A 19,380-nucleotide genomic window follows, 5' to 3' on the forward strand; every position below is an offset into this window, starting at 1 on the left:
TAGTTTCAAACGCTTTGGTCCCCCTAGGACAGCTGCTGAGAATAACCTTCCTGCCTATTGTACCAACGTCTGTAAAGGCATAGCCACACCGATCATGGGCCCCTACCCAGCCAGCAACTGCAGAAACCAGATACCTTCCGGGGTTGTCATCCCAGCTGTTGATGCCGGAGGGACAGGGTTTAAGGCATCCTTTGCCTTCTGTTTTGGATTCCTTGTCATAGGAGTTTAGCTGTTTGTCCACCCCGAGAGCAGTCGCCAGTGACCTCTCCATGGATCATGCCCTTTGCTTTAAAGATACCCCGAAAGTAGTTAAGTAAACATCGTAAAAAACCTGTGTCTCCTTGACTTCTGCTTTGCCCCTCAGTGAAATGGTACAGCCATGTTCCTAGATGATGTCTTACGAGTGAAAGTGAAAGTGTTAGTCACTCGGTCATGTCCAACTCTTTGCAGCCCCGGGGATCATAGCCTTCCGGGCTCTTCTGTCCATGGAATTCTCCAGGCAAGAATACTGGAGTGGGTTGCCATTCCCTTCTCCAGGGAATCTTCCTGACCCAGGGATCAAACCCAGGTTTCCTGCATTGCAGGTGGATTCTTTACTGTCTGAACCACCAGAGAATCCCCCTCTTATGAGTCAGGTTCCTTCTAAATCAGAAAGAATTGGGACTTCTTGATTCGAAGAACTTGTATGTGGGTTAGACTATTCAGTAGATTGAAAAACCACAGATCTTGGGTATTCCACCTCTGAACAAGACCACCTGACAGTTAGGTCAGAGGCGTAGCCAAATGCCTGGATGCTGAATCTCTGTGGCCCTTCCCCACAAGACCAACCCTCCCGGGCTAGTAAACCCAGAGACTCTTGGGTTAGGTCATCAGAATTTTGTAAAGCTGTACAGTGATTGTAATATGCAGCCAGAGTTGAGAACCGTTGGTGGAAGCCAGAATTGCACTCAGGCTCCAAATGATGGATTGGGTTGAGATTGGACGGAAAGCATTGGGAGCAGGGGGACTCCAAGGAGCCAGCTGCTCAGTGGTTGGAACCAGCTTCTGCAGCAATGCCCAGCAGCATTCTGGAGACCGGGGGACCCTCACGCTCACTCTGAAGAAGCCCTTGCAAAAGATGCCCCCCTTTATAATAAATCAGGAAGAACTAGAAGCAGTGTTCTTTCAAGCTTCTATAGATAACCTCCAAAAGATGTCAAGAAAGAGACTCCTATAAGTATTATCTATTAATAGAACTTCATATTTATATGGGGCTTCCCAGGTGGTTTAGACGGTAAAGAATCTACCAGAAATGCAAGAGACCCAGGTTGGATCCCTGGGTGGGGAAGATTCGCTGGAGAATGGTATGGCTATCCACTCCAGTATTCTTGCCTGGAGAATTCCGTGGACAGAGGAGCCTGGAACGCTACAGTCCATGCGGTGACAAAGAGTCCACACTCTTAATATAACACTTTAATAGTAAATAATATGGTTTATAGCAATGCATACAGAAGTACTCATTCATTCATTTATTTATGAGCCCTGCTCTGTGCTGGGTACTCCATGGACCCTAAGGATAGAGCAGTAAACACGACAGCCACATTCCCTCCTCCCAGGGGAACTTGAGATAAGTCATCACAGCGGCTCTAGAGTCGAGGAAGGGCCAGTGAGTTGCGCCTGGGAAGTTGCCCAGCCTTGAATGTCTCTGTTGGGCACTGAGGGGAGAGGAAGATTTCTTTCTGAAAGCACATGCATCTGCAATGCTGGGGCACCAGATTCACCCACGGTAGCCATTGTCATCAGAACTGGTTCTGGAAGTTTCAGAGCAGGTGGCACAGGCCTGTGTGTCTGGTGGAAGCAGAGAGTGTCACCCCTTTGTTTCAGGGTCGCATCTGCACAAAGATGGACTCGGGTTATTTTTTCCTTGCGAATAAGTAACAAGCCGTTAAGTACACAATGGAGACACCTCTCCTCCCGTGAGCTGGAAGCGTAGTGATTGATGAGATCCGATGTTTACTTGTGTCCCCGGTAACCTTGACTGAAGTCACTGAAATCTTCAGCCCGTCCATCAGGAGAATGGCACGCACACGCCAAGGGACGGGGCAAGCGGCAGGCAAAGCTTTGTCGGGGGCAGCGCTCAAGGTCCCATAAAGGGACTCGACGCAGAGGCTCGGGAGGTGGAGGGGTTCTCACGAGGAGAGGAAGAGTGTAGTCACAGCAGCAGGAGGAACAGTAGACATTTGTATTCAGAGAAGAGGGAAGGAAGCTTGACAGTGAGGAAGAAGAAAAAGAAGAAACTGATACTTGGTCAAGAGAAACGGGCAGTGACTGAAGGGGCCAGGTATGCCCCCTTTGCTCAGCCAGCAAGTGACCATCAATAAATAGCTTTAAATGCACCCTTTTTTGGTTTCTTTGTTGGCTTTTCTGTTGGTTTTTGCATCTTCAGTTCTTTTATGGCCTTGGGCTTTAGAAGCTTTAATTTCCTTAATGTTCATTTTGTAAGGCAAACGAAGATTAGAAGTTCTTCTTCCTAACCTATGGCTTAACCTACTGATTTCTGCAAAATAATTTGTGGAGAAATATTTCTGTTTTTACTGACCAGATTCTACAGTCAATGATAATATATCTCTTGGTGAGATTTTTTTTTAATCTTGACATAGAAAACTTCAAATACGTATAAAAATTGATCAACTTACAGCTCAAATTGCTTTAAATATAACTCCAATTTATCCTCTCCATTCCTCATACTATTTTAATGTAAATGAACCTTGGGTTGTTGTTGTTTTGCGGTTTTTTTGCACCTGGTTTTTGTTCTAACATGTGACTGTGTATAAAATGCCTGAGTCAGTGTTCATTCCACAGATTTTCAAAATAACCCTCAGCCATGTTCCTGACATCAGTATGTAGATAAAGAGACATGCAGATACTAAGGTCACAGTGTTATTTTCTGGCTTTTTTCTCTAATTATAACCATCCCAGGGGGTATGAGATGGTATCTTACTGTGGCTGTGGTTTGCATTTGCCTAATGACTAATGATGTTGGGCATTAGAGAAATGTCTGTTCAAGTGCACTGCCCATTTTCTTTGGTAAATTGGGTTTTCTTTTTTCGTGACCAAATAACTTGCCCTACATCACACACTCAGTTCAAAGCTAGAGGCAGATCCCAAACTCACATATTCACACTCCAAACCCGGGAATCTACAACGTCCAGAACCAACAGCACAGCTGTCCAGCCTGTCCACCTTTGAAGGCGTCTTCCTCTCCTTTCCCCACGTGTCTACTGGTCATATACGGACTTACGCTGTTAAAATGGAAACCACAGAATAAACGTCACTGTAGAAATACGCACCCAATAAAACTAAATATGTACTCAGCAAATAATTCTGAGAGCTTGCCACCAGCAGAACCTTAAGAAATTCCTGAAGAATATATTTCGTGATTGTGAGAATTTAAAAGATGAGCTAGACAGAAGTTCTAAAATTGTTTGAAAGGGAGCGAAGAAATTGACAAATGTGAAAATATAAACATTGTATTAAAATAGCATCCATGGTGGGCTTCAAAAAGTGACAAAACACTATAGAAAAATTGCATGTAAATTGGGAATGGTCAGAGATAAGTCCTTTGTAATTTTAGTAGAAAAGGCTAATATGCTAGTTAACCTTAGTTTTTAATTATGTATTACTGACACACTGAAATAAATAGGAACCATGAAGATTTATCCAAAAAAAATTTATTCTATTACATGGAGACCCTCAAACATGTTTGAACATAGAATGTGGGTCTTTTTTAAAATATCTGCATTTAAAGAAAGTTTAAATTCCAGCTTTCTGTGCCTTTACAGTGTCTATAGCACTGGCATTTTGTAACACAGATTTTCCCTCTTTTTTTCCGGTCCATAAAAAGAGCTCCTTAATGCTCAGATCCCAGGAGCTGGGAAAGCAGATCATGGTCAGTGACAGGAAGTACAAGTGCTCGAAACTGCAAACTCGCTGGAAGGTGTTAGGTGAAAATTCTAGAAAGGATTAATTTGACAGATAGCACAGATTAAGAAAAATACTAGAAACCAGTAAAGGCCATCTTTCCTATAGAGGCTCATTTCATTCTATCCAGGGAAGACTGCTTCCCTGGATATCGCCAGTTGTTAGCAGGAAGAGTGATGGTACCCCTTTTTTTTTAAATCACACTCTTGAGTATTATAGAGATAAATAGCTAAATGATGAAGAAATAACTTTCTTTCACAGCAGTCATTTAAGAAGGGCAAAAAGGGCTCGAATACAGATGCGCTGGATGACGTGAGAAAATTAAACCATGAGTGAAAAATTCCGTGTTTCTAAGGGTGCTATTATAGGAAGAGTGCCCCCCGCCACCACATCAACACTAGAAGGGAGAGTTCTGTCCTCCTAGAGGGATGTGGGGACTGCCTGCGGCTGTCCGGAGATTTCTTTGTGAGCCCTGGAAGTGCCGCAGGTGCAAGCTCCCGGAGACGACACAAGTCTCTGCTGTGTTTTGCTGCAGGGCCGATGCAGGAGACGATCTCTGACTTCTGGAGGATGGTGTGGCACGAGAACACAGCGAGCATCGTCATGGTAACCAACCTGGTGGAAGTGGGGCGGGTAAGTGGCCTCTCCGCCTCCCAGTCGTCTGTTCCTTCCTTAGACACCTGTGTGAAGGAGGGCAGGAGCCAGCCCTGGATGCAGTGTTGTGTCCTTCCGAAAATGCTAACCACTAGGCTCCTCCTCTGACTTGCTGTCCTTGCTTATAAATTATCAGTAAACATAGCCTGAATTGCTTTCATTTGTTGTGATAGCAACAGACAGCAAAGGCACTCAAGATTTAAAAGCAGTTGTTGCCTGGATATATGGAGCACACAACAACACAAAAACATAGTGAAGCACGCGTGCTGGTGCTTGGGTGTCAGAGCACAAGGGGAGCCCCCCGGAGGCAGGTCTGCATTCCCCACCTGGGGGACAATCCTCCCTGAGAACAGCCCACAGCCCTGGAGTCAATCCCAGGCTTAGAATTCCAGCATCTCCTCTCGCTTAGATCGTCCCTTTCCTCCCTCTCCTGACCTGTGAAGTGGGGACCACACGCCGCCCCCGAGGTCTTGGGTTACTTCCTCTGTATTAACTGCGGATGAGCTATTTTTATTTAACCAGGAAATTCTTCAGTAGTTAAGATCTCGGTCATAGGATGCAACAGGATTACTCCCAAAGGGGAATCTGAAAGCGAGAAGACATATAGAATGCAGCTGCTCTGTTGAAGAGTGAGGCCATTTCCATGGTTCTGCTGGAGGACCTGTCACTTCTTAGAGATGTTGACATTGTGAGATTACTCTGCGCCTAGAGATTAGCCTCCAACTGAAATATTAGAGGCAGAAGTGATAGAGGGGTTGTTTCTTAAGATTCTATGTCAGCCTTAAAAAAGAAATCCTGCCATTGATAACTCGGTTGCATCTGAAGGATGTCAGGTCAGGTGAAGTAAGCCACTTAAACAGGGCAGGCACTGGACTATTCCACCCATAGGAGTGAGTGATGGAGAAGAGTCAAGTCACAGAAGCCGAAAGTACAGGAGTGAGCACCAGGGATCGGGGGAGGGGAAGCTGGGGTTGATGTTCAGTGCGCGTAAGGTCTCAGTGACACCAGAGGCATAAGTTCTAGAGATCTGCATACAAAGCTTGCTTGTAGTCAGCAATACAGCGTCACCCACTAATTTGTTAGGAGGGTAGACCTCATGTCAAGTGCTCTTAGTACACACACACACATGCACAAAGCCCAAAGGCATGTAAGAAACCACGGGAGGTAATGGATATTGCCCCTGACCTTGGTTGTAGTGATTGTACCAAGGGCACTCACTATGTCAGAAGCTTTCCAGTTGTGCACCTGAAGTTCTCTGTATTGGGTTGGCCCAAAAGTTCATTCGAGCTTTTCCTTAACACCCTACGGAAACCCGAACGAACTTTTGGGCTAACTCAGTACATCAGTTACACTTCTTCAATAAAGCTGTTCTTACAAATGGATTTTCAGAAGGTCTCAGGAAGCACAAACCAGGAAGAAGAGAGACTTAAAAAGTGGGAGGTAGTTAAAATTCTAGCAAAGATGACAAGCCAAAGAACCTGAAAATCCTCTTAACAAACATCCTGAAATTGTAGATAAAATGTAAATGAGTTTCAATGTATTTAATATAAAATATAAATGTATATGTAAGCATAAATGTTAAAAATGTTTAACTTAGCTCTTAAAAAAGTAAACTACTAGAGAACAGTGAAGAAGCAAGGACTAGAGACCAGAGAAAGGAGGGAGGAGGCAACAGGCTCCCACTAGAGGCTGACGTGATGGTGCCCGTGGGTCCTGACACGTGGAGTAGGGTTTAGTCTCAGGAGCTTGGATCTTGAGTTCTAAAGCCCACCAAGAACAGGAGGTAACGCCTTGGACATGTACAGTGCTAAGAATTTGAATTGAGACGGCCACATGAAACCTAAACTCGCAAAGGGTAGGTGCTCAGATAAAGGGCCAAGGGGGAAATGGGGGAGGGGCAAAGGAGAGGGAAGCCAGCCGGGCATCAGAACAGGGAAATGACAGAGGCAGATGGGTCCTCACTTAGGCTCTGGTGAGAAAACACTTCCACTAATTCATGGGTCAAAGCACAACACCCTCACATCACTCAGAAAATACTTAGAACTGTGAATCGTGAAGCATCATGTAGTAAGCGTGTAGGATGCCAAGCAAATGGTACCCAAAGTATATATATGTTCTTCAGGGTTGTTACTAGAAGTCTAATTAAGCATCTAATTCAAGAAGCTAAATGAGGAACAGAGTAAACTAAAAAAAGAAAACAGTAATGCCAGAGCAGAACGTTATTAAATAAAAACCAAAAAAACAATAATAAAGATCACCGTGATCAAAAAGGTTTTGTGGAAGGACTAATGAAATTGACAACCATCTGGAGATCAGAAGAAAAGAAATCAGAAATAACAAGTAGTGGGAACATGATACATTTTTAACATAACAGATAATATGAATAACAATCAATTTGAAAATTTAGATAAAATCAACAATGTTCTTAACAAATTTGATTTTCCGAAACTGACTCAAAAAGAAACAGAAATTCTGAAGAGACAAAAATTATTTAAAAAGTGAATTATAGTTAAAAAGTGACCCATGGAAAGTATTACTCCCAATTGTATTATAGATATATTCTGCTAAATATTCAAGGAATGGGTAACTCAAATCTTATAAAAATTATTCTGAGAAGAGAAAAAGAGAGTCTATTTCCCCATTTTGTTTTAAGAGGCTAGTATAACCTTGATATCAAAACCAGATAAGAACATAGGAAAAGGGAAAATGATAGACACCACAAATCAGGAAGAAATAAATACATCAACAAATCAAAAAATGAGAGCCCAGATGTTGATGTAGGCATTTGTAGGAAAATGTGTAATTAGTGGGAAAAACATGAGCTTTTCCATCAATTGAACTGGCACGTTTGGTTATTCGCGTGGACTAAAAGAAAAGCCCCAAATTGAATACCAAATAAAACCAAAAGTTTTAAATGCTTTAAAACTTAGAAGAAAATATGGAAGGCACATTTATGTCCTTTGTTTTAAAGCTCATCACATTAAGAAAAGGACGGGGAAAATTGACCATTAAAACGTAAAAATTTCTGTAAAGGATATTAGTAAAGTGATGAGACAAGAGGGGAGATGCTACGGGACTATTAGATAAAGTATAAAAACTGAAAAAGCACAGGTTTACTGCCAACAGTGTAAAAGCCATTTACGCCTTTGGATTCCCTGTCTCCTGGGAGATGCTGAGAGCAGGGAAGCTGGCCGGGGGGGTGGGGGGAGCTCCTTGTGTGACCAGCCTAGAAGAGGTCGCTGAGCTGCCCACCACCGGCCCCTCACCTGGGCAGTGTAGATATCATGCCACCTGCTTTATAGGGATCTGGTAAAGATTAAATGAGTCTCTACATGGCAGGTGGTTAGAGAAGTACCCACCCCATTCTGAGGACTTCCTAAACATAAGTATTAAGATAACCCTTACCTTTTCTCCAGCACAACTGAGACCTATAGTGGCATTTATGAATTACCTTCCTTGGGACTTCCCAGGTGGTCCAGTGGCTAAGACCATACTCCCAATGTAGGCCCCCAAGTTCCATCCCCAGTCAGGAAACTAGATCCCATGTGCCACAACTAAAGATCCTACATGCTGAAACTAAGACTGGGCACAAGCAAATAAGCAAACAAATAAATAAATACTTAAAAATAAATAATTTACCTTTTCACCCCCAAATCAGTAGGTTGCTATAAAAGCAGTAATGGCTACTGAAAAAAACAAATTTTCAACTCTGCCATAAAAGGAAACTCCTTTCAGGGAGGAGACAGCATTATAAATTTGTGGTCTCTCCCTCCTGGAGCTGAGGAAATGCCCAACAAAGCTAACGAAGGAGAATTTGCCCCACCTAGAGCAGCTGGTATCCACTAGGTTCACTGTGAAACAGCCAAGCTCAACGTTTTACCTGTTTCTTCCCCTGAAATGTATGATTGATTCTGAGTCCTCACTCGTCTCACATACACGTGTTGACTGCCTCGTGTGTTGAGGAGGAAGAGATATGGAGACTGCTTCATACTGCTTTGCTTTCCCGATAACAATATTCATTGAGTTATTTACCAGATTTTACGTATACTCAAAGCTATGGTTTTTCCAGTAGTCACGTGTAGATGTGAGAGTTGGACCATAAAAAAGGCTGAGTGCTGAACAATTGATGCTTTTGTACTGTGGTGTTGAAGAAGACTCTTGAGGCTCCCTTGGATAGCAAGGAGATCAAACCAATCAATCCTAAAGGAAATCAACCCTGAATATCAATATCCCTGGAAGGACTGATGGTGAAACTGAAGCTCCAATACTTTGGCCACCTGATGTGAAGAGCCAACTCATTGACAGAGTCCCTGATGCTGGGAAAGACTGAAGGCAGGAAGAGAAGAGGGCGACAGAGGATGAGATGGTTGGATGGCATCACTGGCTCAATGGACATGAGTTTGAGCAAACGCCAGGAGCTAGTGAAGGGCAGGGAAGCCTGGTGTGCTGCAGTCCCTGGGGTGACAAAGAGTCAGACACGACTTAGAGACTGAACAACAACATATTTGCATCAGAGCTCACTTAAAATCCTCTGGAGAAGGAAATGGCAACCCACTCCAGTACTCTTGCCTGGAAAATCCCTTGGACAGAGGAGTATAGTAGGCTACAGTCCATGGGGTCGCAAAGAGTTGAACACGACTGAGCAACTTCACTTCACTTAAAATAATCCCAAGATAAATTATTTTGAAAAGTAAGTAATTATTAAAAATAACAACTACTACTGGATTTTTTAAAAATAAAGGCATGCACATATTTTTTGCTTAATTGAAATTTCAAAATGTGCTGTCTCAGGACCCAGTGACTAGACATGAGCTGTTCTTATATGATAAACCCTCTTTCTTTAAGGAAAAATTGGGACAGCATTGGCTAACAGGTCAAAGGAAGACCGTGCTATGAAATGATTCCAGTGAAAAAGCCTCAGACATTAGAGCCCACTGTCTGTTGGACGTGGCACCTTTTAGTGGGATGCAGGCTTCACTCTGAGTTGCCTGCCTTGGAATAAATAGGCGGCCTCTGTTCGTTCTATCAGGACCCGTCCCATACAAGGTGGCCCCTGTTGATATTTTTGATGGAAACAATTCTTTCTGACAAATAGCCGTTGGACACTGCAGCTAATAGTGTGCAGCTGAAGGGGAGATCAGGGGCCAGTGTTCAAGTTCAGCCTTAAATGGAAGCACACAGCCTCATAGAAACTCGGGAATTTTAGGTCTGGTAAGCTTATTTAAAAAAAAAATCCTTCCAGATCCTCACCCAGTTTGCAGGGACGTGGTAAGCTCTAAGAGTCCTCCCCTGCCACCATCAGCCCCGTGGACTGGCCTGAATTCAATTAGTGATGTGCTTCATGGCGTCTGTCCTTGAAATGTCTGGTGTGATCTGGGGGTGTTGACAAGAGGTCACATGCCCTCCGGGAAAAGGTCAGACCTCATTCCAGGCCATTTCCCATTGTTCATCCTGCACATTTGTCAAGAGACGACATGCCCACGTTCCATGCTTGGAAACAGCGATGACAAACCACTGAAGAAATGAAAATGACATGGTTTTTAAGGGCAGCAACTAGCTGCTTACCATGTTGACTGCACACAGCGGGTGCTTCATGAATCAGGCATGAGCCAGGACAACGCTGTTTGTTTACACAGACTTGATTCATTAAGTCAGAGCCCGGCAGCTTTCTCCAGATCTCTGCCCCGGAGCGCCCTGCATTAGACCGCTGTAATTGCCCCTGTTGGAGCCTCTGGGAGGCCTCCAGTTCCAGCACCTGTGTAGAGGACTCAGAAACCACACTTCCCTCCTGCAGGGCTCCCCCCATACACCTGCCAGGACCCGTCATTATCTAAGGCTTCCTGGTCGCCCCAGCGCATCCCCCGCAGCCCATGTGTTGTGGGAAGGGACCCTTGTCAGTTTCCTTGGCACCTGCCGACAGCCGCACACCTGGCATGTAAATTGCGTCGGGTGTGTTGTGGTGGTTTTCCCTCTTTAATGAACCCACCGGAGGGACCCTGAGCTCTTTATCCAACGTCTGGTTCCCAGGAACTCCCACCGACTCCGCTGTGTTGTTGTACTAATTCATCTGCCAAAAGTCTGGGAACCCAGTCTGGGGCTCTCCCAAAGGAGATTCTTTTTTGCACTGGTAATTTAAGCTAATGATTTCTAAACATTTTTAGTCAGTTTGATGAAGACTTCATTAGGATGTAACTGTTTATTAAAAATCCAAATGAGGTCTTGGAGTCATGTAGGAAGATGATTGTTGAGCTGCCCTGAATAGTTCTGATAACAGGTGGTAAAGGGTCTTGGAGCCAAGAGAAGCAGGAACCAGAGATGCTCACCCTCATCATATATAAGGGATGCAAGGGAACTGATGGATGCTGTAAAGATTATCATCTTCCCAAAAAGATTGTCTTGTAATTCCTTTCACGTTTGTCACTAAAAGAGTAACAAAAGAAAAAAGTTAAAGATGAACACTGGATGTCAGAATAAGCTCTAATTCACATACAGGATGGGCGTCCCTGGTGGCTCAGATGGTAAAGAATCCACCTGCCAATGCAGGAGACCCAGGGTTGATCCCTGGGTTGGGAAGATCCCCTGGAGAAGGGAATGGCTACCCATCCCAGTATTCTTGCCTGGAGAATCCCATAGACAGAGGAGCCTGTCGGGCTATAGTCCATGGAGTCACAAAGAGTCGGACATGACTGAGCGACTAACACTTTCACTTCTTCACCTACAAGGAAGATGTATTAAGGTTCCAAATGCACCTGGAGCCTTAATACAAAGAACACTTGCTTTTCTACAAAAACCCACCAGATCCAAGACCAATGGAAGAAGTAAGAGAGAGGAAAGATTTTCCCCTTAATAACATGTGGAAATAGTTTAATAGTTAAAAAAATAATAATAACATAGGTAATATGTAGCAGTACAAAATAATAATTTTTTTACAGAATCTCTTAAGTTGTTCCAAGACATCCAGTTCGTACGTGAAAGGGAAGAGAGATTATTTTTGTAGGCATTACTGAAATTTTTCTGTCTTGAACTCTCATGATTGCCTTTCATCGATCTTTTTTTTTTTTTTAATGAATTGGGTATTTAAGATTGACATTTTGTGACCTGAGTAAAGATAACCTTAACCTTGGATGAGCTTATACTCATTCAGTAAGTATGCATTTTGATCCACCATCAACCATCATGTCAATGCAGCTGATTCAAGCCTTGCCTTCCTCTGTAACTTTAACATAAAACTAGGAAAATAGGAAAAGTCTGCACTATCCCATTTTACAACTGAAGAATGGAGGCCCCAAGAGAGGGACACATGCTAATCATTGTCCTTGGTGGCAGCAAGTCTCCATCCTTCTGCAGGATGATTTAAATTTCAGGAATGGCTAAAAGTCAAGTCCAATCTGTTGAACAAGGTGAGGAACAAGCAGCCTGGGTATATGTGTTTCTTCAAGGTGCTGATGGTTTGTCATCTAGTTAGGTAGGAGAGAAAAGGAACAGGACATTTACTAGGGAGGTCTGCAAGATGACACCTGGCATTCCACAGGAGGCATCGGGCCACGAGTTTCTTTACAGCAGATGAAAAGAAATGTTACGGATAGAGATGTGATGTTCTAAGTATTGTATATCCATTCATTGAGAGATGCTAATGGAAGACCAGAGAGAAAACCAGAAGCCCTGCAGGAGGAGGTTGAGGCAGGAGCCTGAAGAGGGACTTGCTGGTGCCATGAAGTGATTCCCCCAGATTCACACCATCCAGACCTCCAGCGGTTAGAGCAGGCTTCAGACGTGCTGCCCAAAGGAGAGGGCAGGGCCGAATGTGGCAGGTGTTGGAGGGAGGAGCTGGGAACCTGGGACAGGCCAGGTACTGTTTTATACAGACTGTCTCCCTTACTCTCCACAGTCTCCCTAAAAACAATGCCATAGTCCCATTTTGCGCATGAGAAACCCAAGGCTCAGGGGCACACATCATCGGCTGCAACACCACAAGTCAGCAAGAAAAATGCCAGTGCACCTCCATCTGACTTCATCACACAAGGGCCAGAGAAATCTGGATATTTAACTGAGTGAATGTTCTCATTGCTGCGAGATCTCTGTGGAAGACAAAAAATCCTGCACACCATAGACCTGTTGTCTTGGAAGCTTTGCTGGCAGGCGGCTCTTAAGCAGGGCTCTTCATTCACTGTGCTTGCCTGCAACGTCCCCACTCTTGCCAACAGCGTCCCCAGCAAAGCCACGCTCAGCCGACCCCTGACACAGCTGTTCATAGAACTGTGGTCACTTTCTCTGGATGTCTTTTTAGAAAGACTCTGTGGAAAACCACTTAATGGATCAAAACTTGTACCAGCGCCTTTGTGTTTTTTCCTGCCTGCCGCCTCCTCGATGGTTGTGTCTGTTCGATGGGGCAGTGGTGGCCACAGTGAAGGGCTGACTTCATCCTCCATGATCACAGGCTTTTTAGCAAAATGAGTCCTTGGCCCAGCACAGAGCACAGAAACAGACCTTCACAGTCTGCCCCAGCCTCCATCCTGCCGCCCGAAGAGCTGGTGATACAGGAGCATCCACGAAACGGAGCCACTTGTGATCAGGGATACGAATGGAGGATGCTGCCATCGGATGTGTCTTTTCTTCCTGCCTCTTCCCCTCCTACCCCCTCCTATCCCCTCCCACCCCAAGAGACAAGGCAGCTAAAGTCATTTCAGGGCTGTCTGTTCGGTATCTGTCCCTGAAGCCAGGCCTGGAGAGACTGAAGACAGCATAATTGACCGTGAGCTCCTCTTCCAAAGAGCTCTGCTCTTCCGACCTGTCCACAGCCTCTCCCAGCCACCATCCACTCATCTCTGGAGTGAGTCCCTCTCAGTCCCTGGACCAGCCTCTCGTTCCCTCCTTTCAGGACACGAGCCAGGGCGAGAAGGAAGTAGGGGGTGGGTAGGCTGGCCCTGGCCCCTGCTGGCTCCCCCCTCGAGCTGGCCACTGATGAGGTCATGGTCATGAGAACCCAGGGTCTCAAAGCAGAGTCCAGGCAGGAAGAGCTGGGTCTGACAGTCGTGATACTCTGGAAGAGGAGTGTTTGGAAACTGTCTCTGTGGCTCCTCTCAGCTCTACTGGGTGTGAAGCTCTCCCCACCCCCACCTCACAGGACCCTTTCCTAATTCCTGCATGCATGCAAGCGTGCTCAGTCATGCCCAACTCTTTGCAACCCTGCCAGGCTCCTCTGTCCTTGGGATTCCCCAGGTAAGAATACTGGACTGGGTTGCCATGCCCTCTTCCAAAGACACCGTGAAGGTCACAGTAATGTGTGGCCAACGTGGGGCAGCCCGAGTGTCCGGGGGTCTGACTTTATTGTACATGGGATCATTTGGGCTGCTGACTAAAAATGACCCTTTGTGAAGGGAGTTAGAAATCCAAGAGTTATTCTGCTTCCTGTACTGTTTCACATTTGTGAATTTTAAAGCCAGCAACCATGCCCCGTTGGAGGGAGGAGCCCATCATGCACCCCCGCCACCCTCCACAATGACAGGCAGGCAGCAGCCTCGGCCACGGGGTGCCCAAGTGATGGCCAGATGGAAGCGGCACTGAGACACCGGGTAACTGCCATTCTGGGCTGAAGACCGTCTGGTGCCTTAGGTGGTGAGGCCGTGCGGGGAGCACTGGGCTGCAGCGGGGCAGCATGGTCAGAGGAGAGGAGCATCTGGTTCTGCCACGCCTGGGCTCCAACAGACACCCAGTAACCACTGGTCTAAACATCCATGTCCGCAGAACATAGCGGCCAGGAGGCAACTCAAGCCCGGACTCCTCTGATTGGAGAGCCTGCATCCAGAAGAAAACATACTTTCCTCTTGACACAAGTCCAAGCAGTTAAAAAGATACTAAAGTGAACCCAATTTAGAAAGCTTTTGAGTAGGCTGGAAACAGATGTGACAAGCCATTTCAGGATATTTTGGGAGATGAGATGGGAGGGCGGGATGCAGAATGGCTCGGCCGCCGCTTCTGGGCCCGCCCAGCCAGGTGCCTCTGCTCAAAGAAGGCTGCCCACAAGCATCCCTTTGGAAGGAGGCTTCCTTTCTCCTAACGACCACTCTTCTGGACCCCAGGGGCAGAAATAAGCAATAGAAAGCCCTCTGCTTGCCTGCAGGTAATAAGCAGGCCATCACCCAGTGTCATCGCAATGGAACTGGCACATCCTCTCAGACCATCAACAGAGAGCTCACATCCATGACTTTGGGGGTGTGGCATTTGAACTACTCTTCAAAGAACAGATGAAATGTTCAGCTGGACAAATTGTGTGACTGGGAGGGGCCTGAGTAGGAGTCTGAACCGTGAGGTCTGCTGGGGGATCAGGCAGACCACTTGTCTCTGAACATAAAATACATGTGGCTCGAAAGAAGGGTAATAAAAATATCAGGATGAAGATGCTAGTCTAGTTGCAGCCAAGTACCAAAAAGACCTCTACGTGCCAGGCCACAGTTAATTTCCCTTTAATTTCATGGGCAGTCATTGGAAATAGAAGTTTACTGAGCAGAGCAAGTCAGTGCCAGGGGGACCACACTTGGAAGGGTTTTTGCAGCTTCTTAAGAAGGGATGTCCACACAGGAAGTTAGCAGAGCCTTAAGGAAGATGGTGGCAGAGGGAATAAAAAGCCGGAAAACATATTTGAAAGCTGTTTCAACTGCTTGCTCGACTTGGCACTTGGTTGGGTTTTGGAGAAGGATCTCCAGGTTTTGTGCTAGGGTGACTGAAGAAATCATTAACACGGAGGGTTCACCAGGTTTTGTACACTGAATTTACTTAGACAAAAAATGAATCTGTAATTGTAACTTGAGAAAAACACATAGCTATTGCCTTCTTCAGAAAAAAAAAAAATCTCTAATCTTGACTTTTGGCTCCAATTTCCTGCTCGGTCCTCCTCCAAAATGTTCCATCAATTTCTGAAACTCGAAGAAATTTAAAGTTCAGAGGAGCTAAAATATTGCAAGCCACCTTTTGTAGTTTATTTTTCCAGGCCACTCCTGAGTAGAAATAGACAAGAAATGAATGGTTACTGTAACTGGGATATTTGTAGTATAAATACTATCTGTTAACTTTAGACCATTTTCCTAGGTTTTATTCCTCCCATGACTCAAACTGTGTTTTATTCTGGGGAGAGAAAAAAATATACAGGTGATCTAAAAAGAAAAAAGTTAAGCTATATTTCTGATGTTGTGCACAAATTGTATCCTATAAATTATACTGTGACCCATCATTTAGAGAACTCCAAAAAAAAAAAAACCCCACTTTAGCCTCATTTCCTTTGTGTTTTCTAAAGGTCAAATGCTGCAAATACTGGCCAGATGACACGGAGATCTATAAAGACATTAAAGTTACCCTAATAGAAACAGAGCTACTGGCAGAATACGTGATAAGAACATTTGCTGTTGAAAAGGTAAGCTTTCACACTATTTTTGAAAAGCTACAGTCAGACATTAGTGATACCAGCCTCATTAACTTATCCGGGACAATTCATCCGTGGTCTCACCTGAACGCAGGTAGTTTGTAGCCAGTGATGACTCAGGACTGCACCCTACCCTCTGGTCCTGCAGCACCTCACTGCCATCTTTGAAGCAAATCATTCCCATTTCATAGGAATATGTATTTTGCCGCTAATCCAAAAGATACACCTAGCTGTCCACTTCCTTTTTCTTTTCAACCTGGTTAGTATTGTTCAGCCCGTCTCTCTGTCCTTGTTCAGAGGCAGTTGATAAATGTCCTTCATGCTGTATGTCCATGTGGGTTCCCCGGTACTGAGTTAGTATCAGTGTGGAGACACGGGTTCTAACTCCTCCTGGATGCCCTTCACGTCCTCAAGCCTTTCTCAGCCTGTGGTTTCATGCAGATGATGGACTTTCCAGGTGGAAGCGTCTACCTGGAAACATACATAAGTAGACGCGGGACGCTTCTGCATGAACCAGCTTCTCCATTCACTCACTCCCATGCTGGTTTCAGCCCTCGGTCCCTGCGGGCGCGGCGTCCCAAATGCTCATCCCATGCGCATGGATGGGGCTGCTGCTCTGAGCATAACAGGGAATCTCCTTACCCCCTCTTTCTGCCGACATAGGGAGGGCCCGGAGGAGAAGCACACTGCAGTCCGTCCCGAGAAGTGTCACAGGTAGGCTGCGGGGGGCGGGGAGTGGAGATGATGTGTCCGGCGAGTTCTCTGCCTTGCTGTCCTCCAAGAAGGGGACCCCTGGCGTTGTCTCTGGAGTCCCCAGACTTCTGTCCAGAGCTGATTCTCTGCAGCTGAGCCCTACACTGCGCTTAGCGATGCTGGCACAAGTTTCCCAGTGGTGGGTTCCCTTAGAGACCCCAGGGTTGTAAGTGAACCTCTGGGCAGTTGGTTCCAGCCCTTATTCCCCCTGCATCTCAACGCAGTCTCCAGACTAACAAGACCAGTTGTGGGAAATGAAGAAATGGCAGCGTTTGCTTCCTGGCTCATTTACCCCGATGTTTTGAACACCTCTCCTGACTTTCAAAACCCTATTTGTCATAGAATCACAAGGCTGAAGAGACTTTCGTTTATTTTAATGTTTCTCATACTATTTAGCATTTTTTTTTCCCTTAGCCTGTCTTTTTTAATAAGCAGACAGGAGGCTTGAAGACTTCAAAGAATGTGGAGTTCTGGTTGACTCAATTCTTTAAGTTCTGAACCTCACACTTTGATGTCAGTTTTTTTTTTTCCTTTTTAGGCAGAATCAGGAGGGAAAAAAAGAAAAGCATATGGAGGATTTTTGTATGGCTCTTGGCAAGAGCACTCATGAATAATTGTATTAAAACAGATAGTGATAAAAGACCCCGAATATTTTTTTTTCTTTAAAAAAAAAAAATCATCCGAAAGCCATCACTTAAACATGGAGTTCTTTGAACAATAGTCAGCTCTCTAATAAGCTGAAAATGCATCTCAGTGGCTAAAGGAAGGATTTGTTTGTTTCTTTGCTCTTTTTTTAACCTCTTAGTGTTGTCTATCCCCAGCTGCCCAAAAATGTTTCTGAAACACCCACGTATTTTAGTCCTAAGACAGCCAGCAAAGAGCTGGTGGAAGGAAAGGAAGGATGAGGAGCTTGTTAAGGCATTTGGGGAAATCAGAATGACATGTTAGTGATTTTCTAACCAGGCAATTGGAATCTTTAAGGAAAACAAATCGTTAGTACTTCTGCGGAGCACTTCTTGTAGGTTTTAAACTTCCTCATTAGAAAGGAAACTTTAAAAAAAAAAAAAAAAACAGAGAGAGAAACAGCCAAGTGAAGTGTGTGCTTTGAGAGTCCTGCAGTTCTGATTCTGTTTTGAGAGGATTTACATCAAGGGACCTAAAGGTGAAAAATAGGTTTGGGCTTCATTCTGCAAACAAGCAGGAAGGTTTGCAATTTGAAACTGATCAATGCCTGTTTTACATGGGGCAGTCCTCTCTCCTTTCCCATGAGGCTGATGACCCGGAGCTGAACAGATGTTAAATGACAAAGTGCCCATCCTGGCTGGAGGAAGACAGCTGAAAAGCTTCTGTGGATCTAAGTTGTCGGGGGAATGTATCCTCGCTGATGCTGGCAGCAAGGAAGCTGGCTACAGACACCAAATTCCCTCTACAAGGAGGTGCCTAGGGCTCAGAAAAGCAGGAATATGGCCTGAAACCTGTCAGAAAGAACATGCACCTAGGGATTCATCCATCCCACAGTTAATTATCAAGCACCCTCTCTGCGTTAGGCTCTACTAGGCGTCTTTCTTCCCATTATAGTACAAGGAGAATGAAGTAAATATCACGCCTTTTATTGTTGTTGTTCAGTGACTAAGTCGTGTCCAATTCTTTGTGACCCCACGGACTGCAGCAGACTTTCCTATCCCTCACTATCTTCCGGAGCTTGCTCAAACTCATGTCCATGGAGTCAGGGATGCCATCCTACCATCTCATCCTCTGTTGCCCCCTTCTCCTCTTGCCCTCAATCTTTCCCAGCATCAGGGTCTTTTCCAATGAGTTGGCTCTTCACCTAAGGTGGCCAAAGTATCGGAGCTTCAGCTTCAGTATCAGTCCTTCCAATGAATATTCACGGTTGATTTCCTTTAGGATTGACTGGTTTGATCTCCTTGTTTCCCAGGGGACTTTCAAGAGTCTTCTCCAGCACCATAGTTCGAAAGCATCAACTCTTTGGCACTCAGCCTTCTTTGTGGTCCAATTCTCACATCCATACATGACTACTGGAAAGACCATAGCTTTGGCTATACAGACACCTTTATATAGCATTAATATTTATTACAATTTATATATATAATGATGATACTGATTTATATCACATAAAGTCTTATTGAGCAAACTCCAGGAGACAGTAGAGGACAGAGGAGCCTGGCATGCTACAGTCCATGGGGTCGCAGAGTCAGACGCGACTTAGTAACTGAACAACAACAACAAAATCTTGTTAATGAAAAACAAAAATATACTTGATATCAACTTGCAACATGTTGGGGCTGTGATCACCAATCACATCTATGATCTATCCCCCCAAATATACTACAAAACAGCAAAAGAGGGAACTGCTGCGTCTGTGAACAAGAGTGAGAAGTAACTCAGAAGCCACTCCATTGCTCGTCTCATAAGTAGTGAGCACATTAGAGAGCAAGGTTTATTTTGGAAAGAGGTTTGCTGCATCCCAGATGCTGACATTTACCCTGCTGAGAGAATGAGCCTTACATCAGTTGGATGGCCCTTCCCCACCCCATGATAGATGGAGTTCAGAATTTGGGGATGCTAGATCTGAAACC

The 19,380-nt window shown here is 45.0% G+C and overlaps 1 protein-coding gene across 3 annotated transcripts in view; it reads left to right on the forward strand.

Moving 5' to 3' along the window:
* Positions 1-19,380, forward strand: part of PTPRM (protein tyrosine phosphatase receptor type M) — a 657,833-nt gene that overhangs the window by 608,500 nt on the left and 29,953 nt on the right. For 2 of the 3 annotated variants that reach the window (XM_052660546.1, XM_052660547.1), the window contains 3 exons: positions 4,496-4,593; positions 15,905-16,021; positions 16,694-16,743. In XM_052660546.1, the coding sequence (XP_052516506.1) occupies positions 4,496-4,593; positions 15,905-16,021; positions 16,694-16,743 (265 nt within the window). The remainder of the gene's footprint in view (positions 1-4,495; positions 4,594-15,904; positions 16,022-16,693; positions 16,744-19,380) is intronic. The other variant, XM_052660548.1, reaches the window with a different exon arrangement.

The sequence above is a fragment of the Budorcas taxicolor genome, chromosome 22, assembly GCF_023091745.1.
Source record: "Budorcas taxicolor isolate Tak-1 chromosome 22, Takin1.1, whole genome shotgun sequence".
In the NCBI taxonomy this organism is placed as follows: Eukaryota; Metazoa; Chordata; class Mammalia; order Artiodactyla; family Bovidae; genus Budorcas; species Budorcas taxicolor.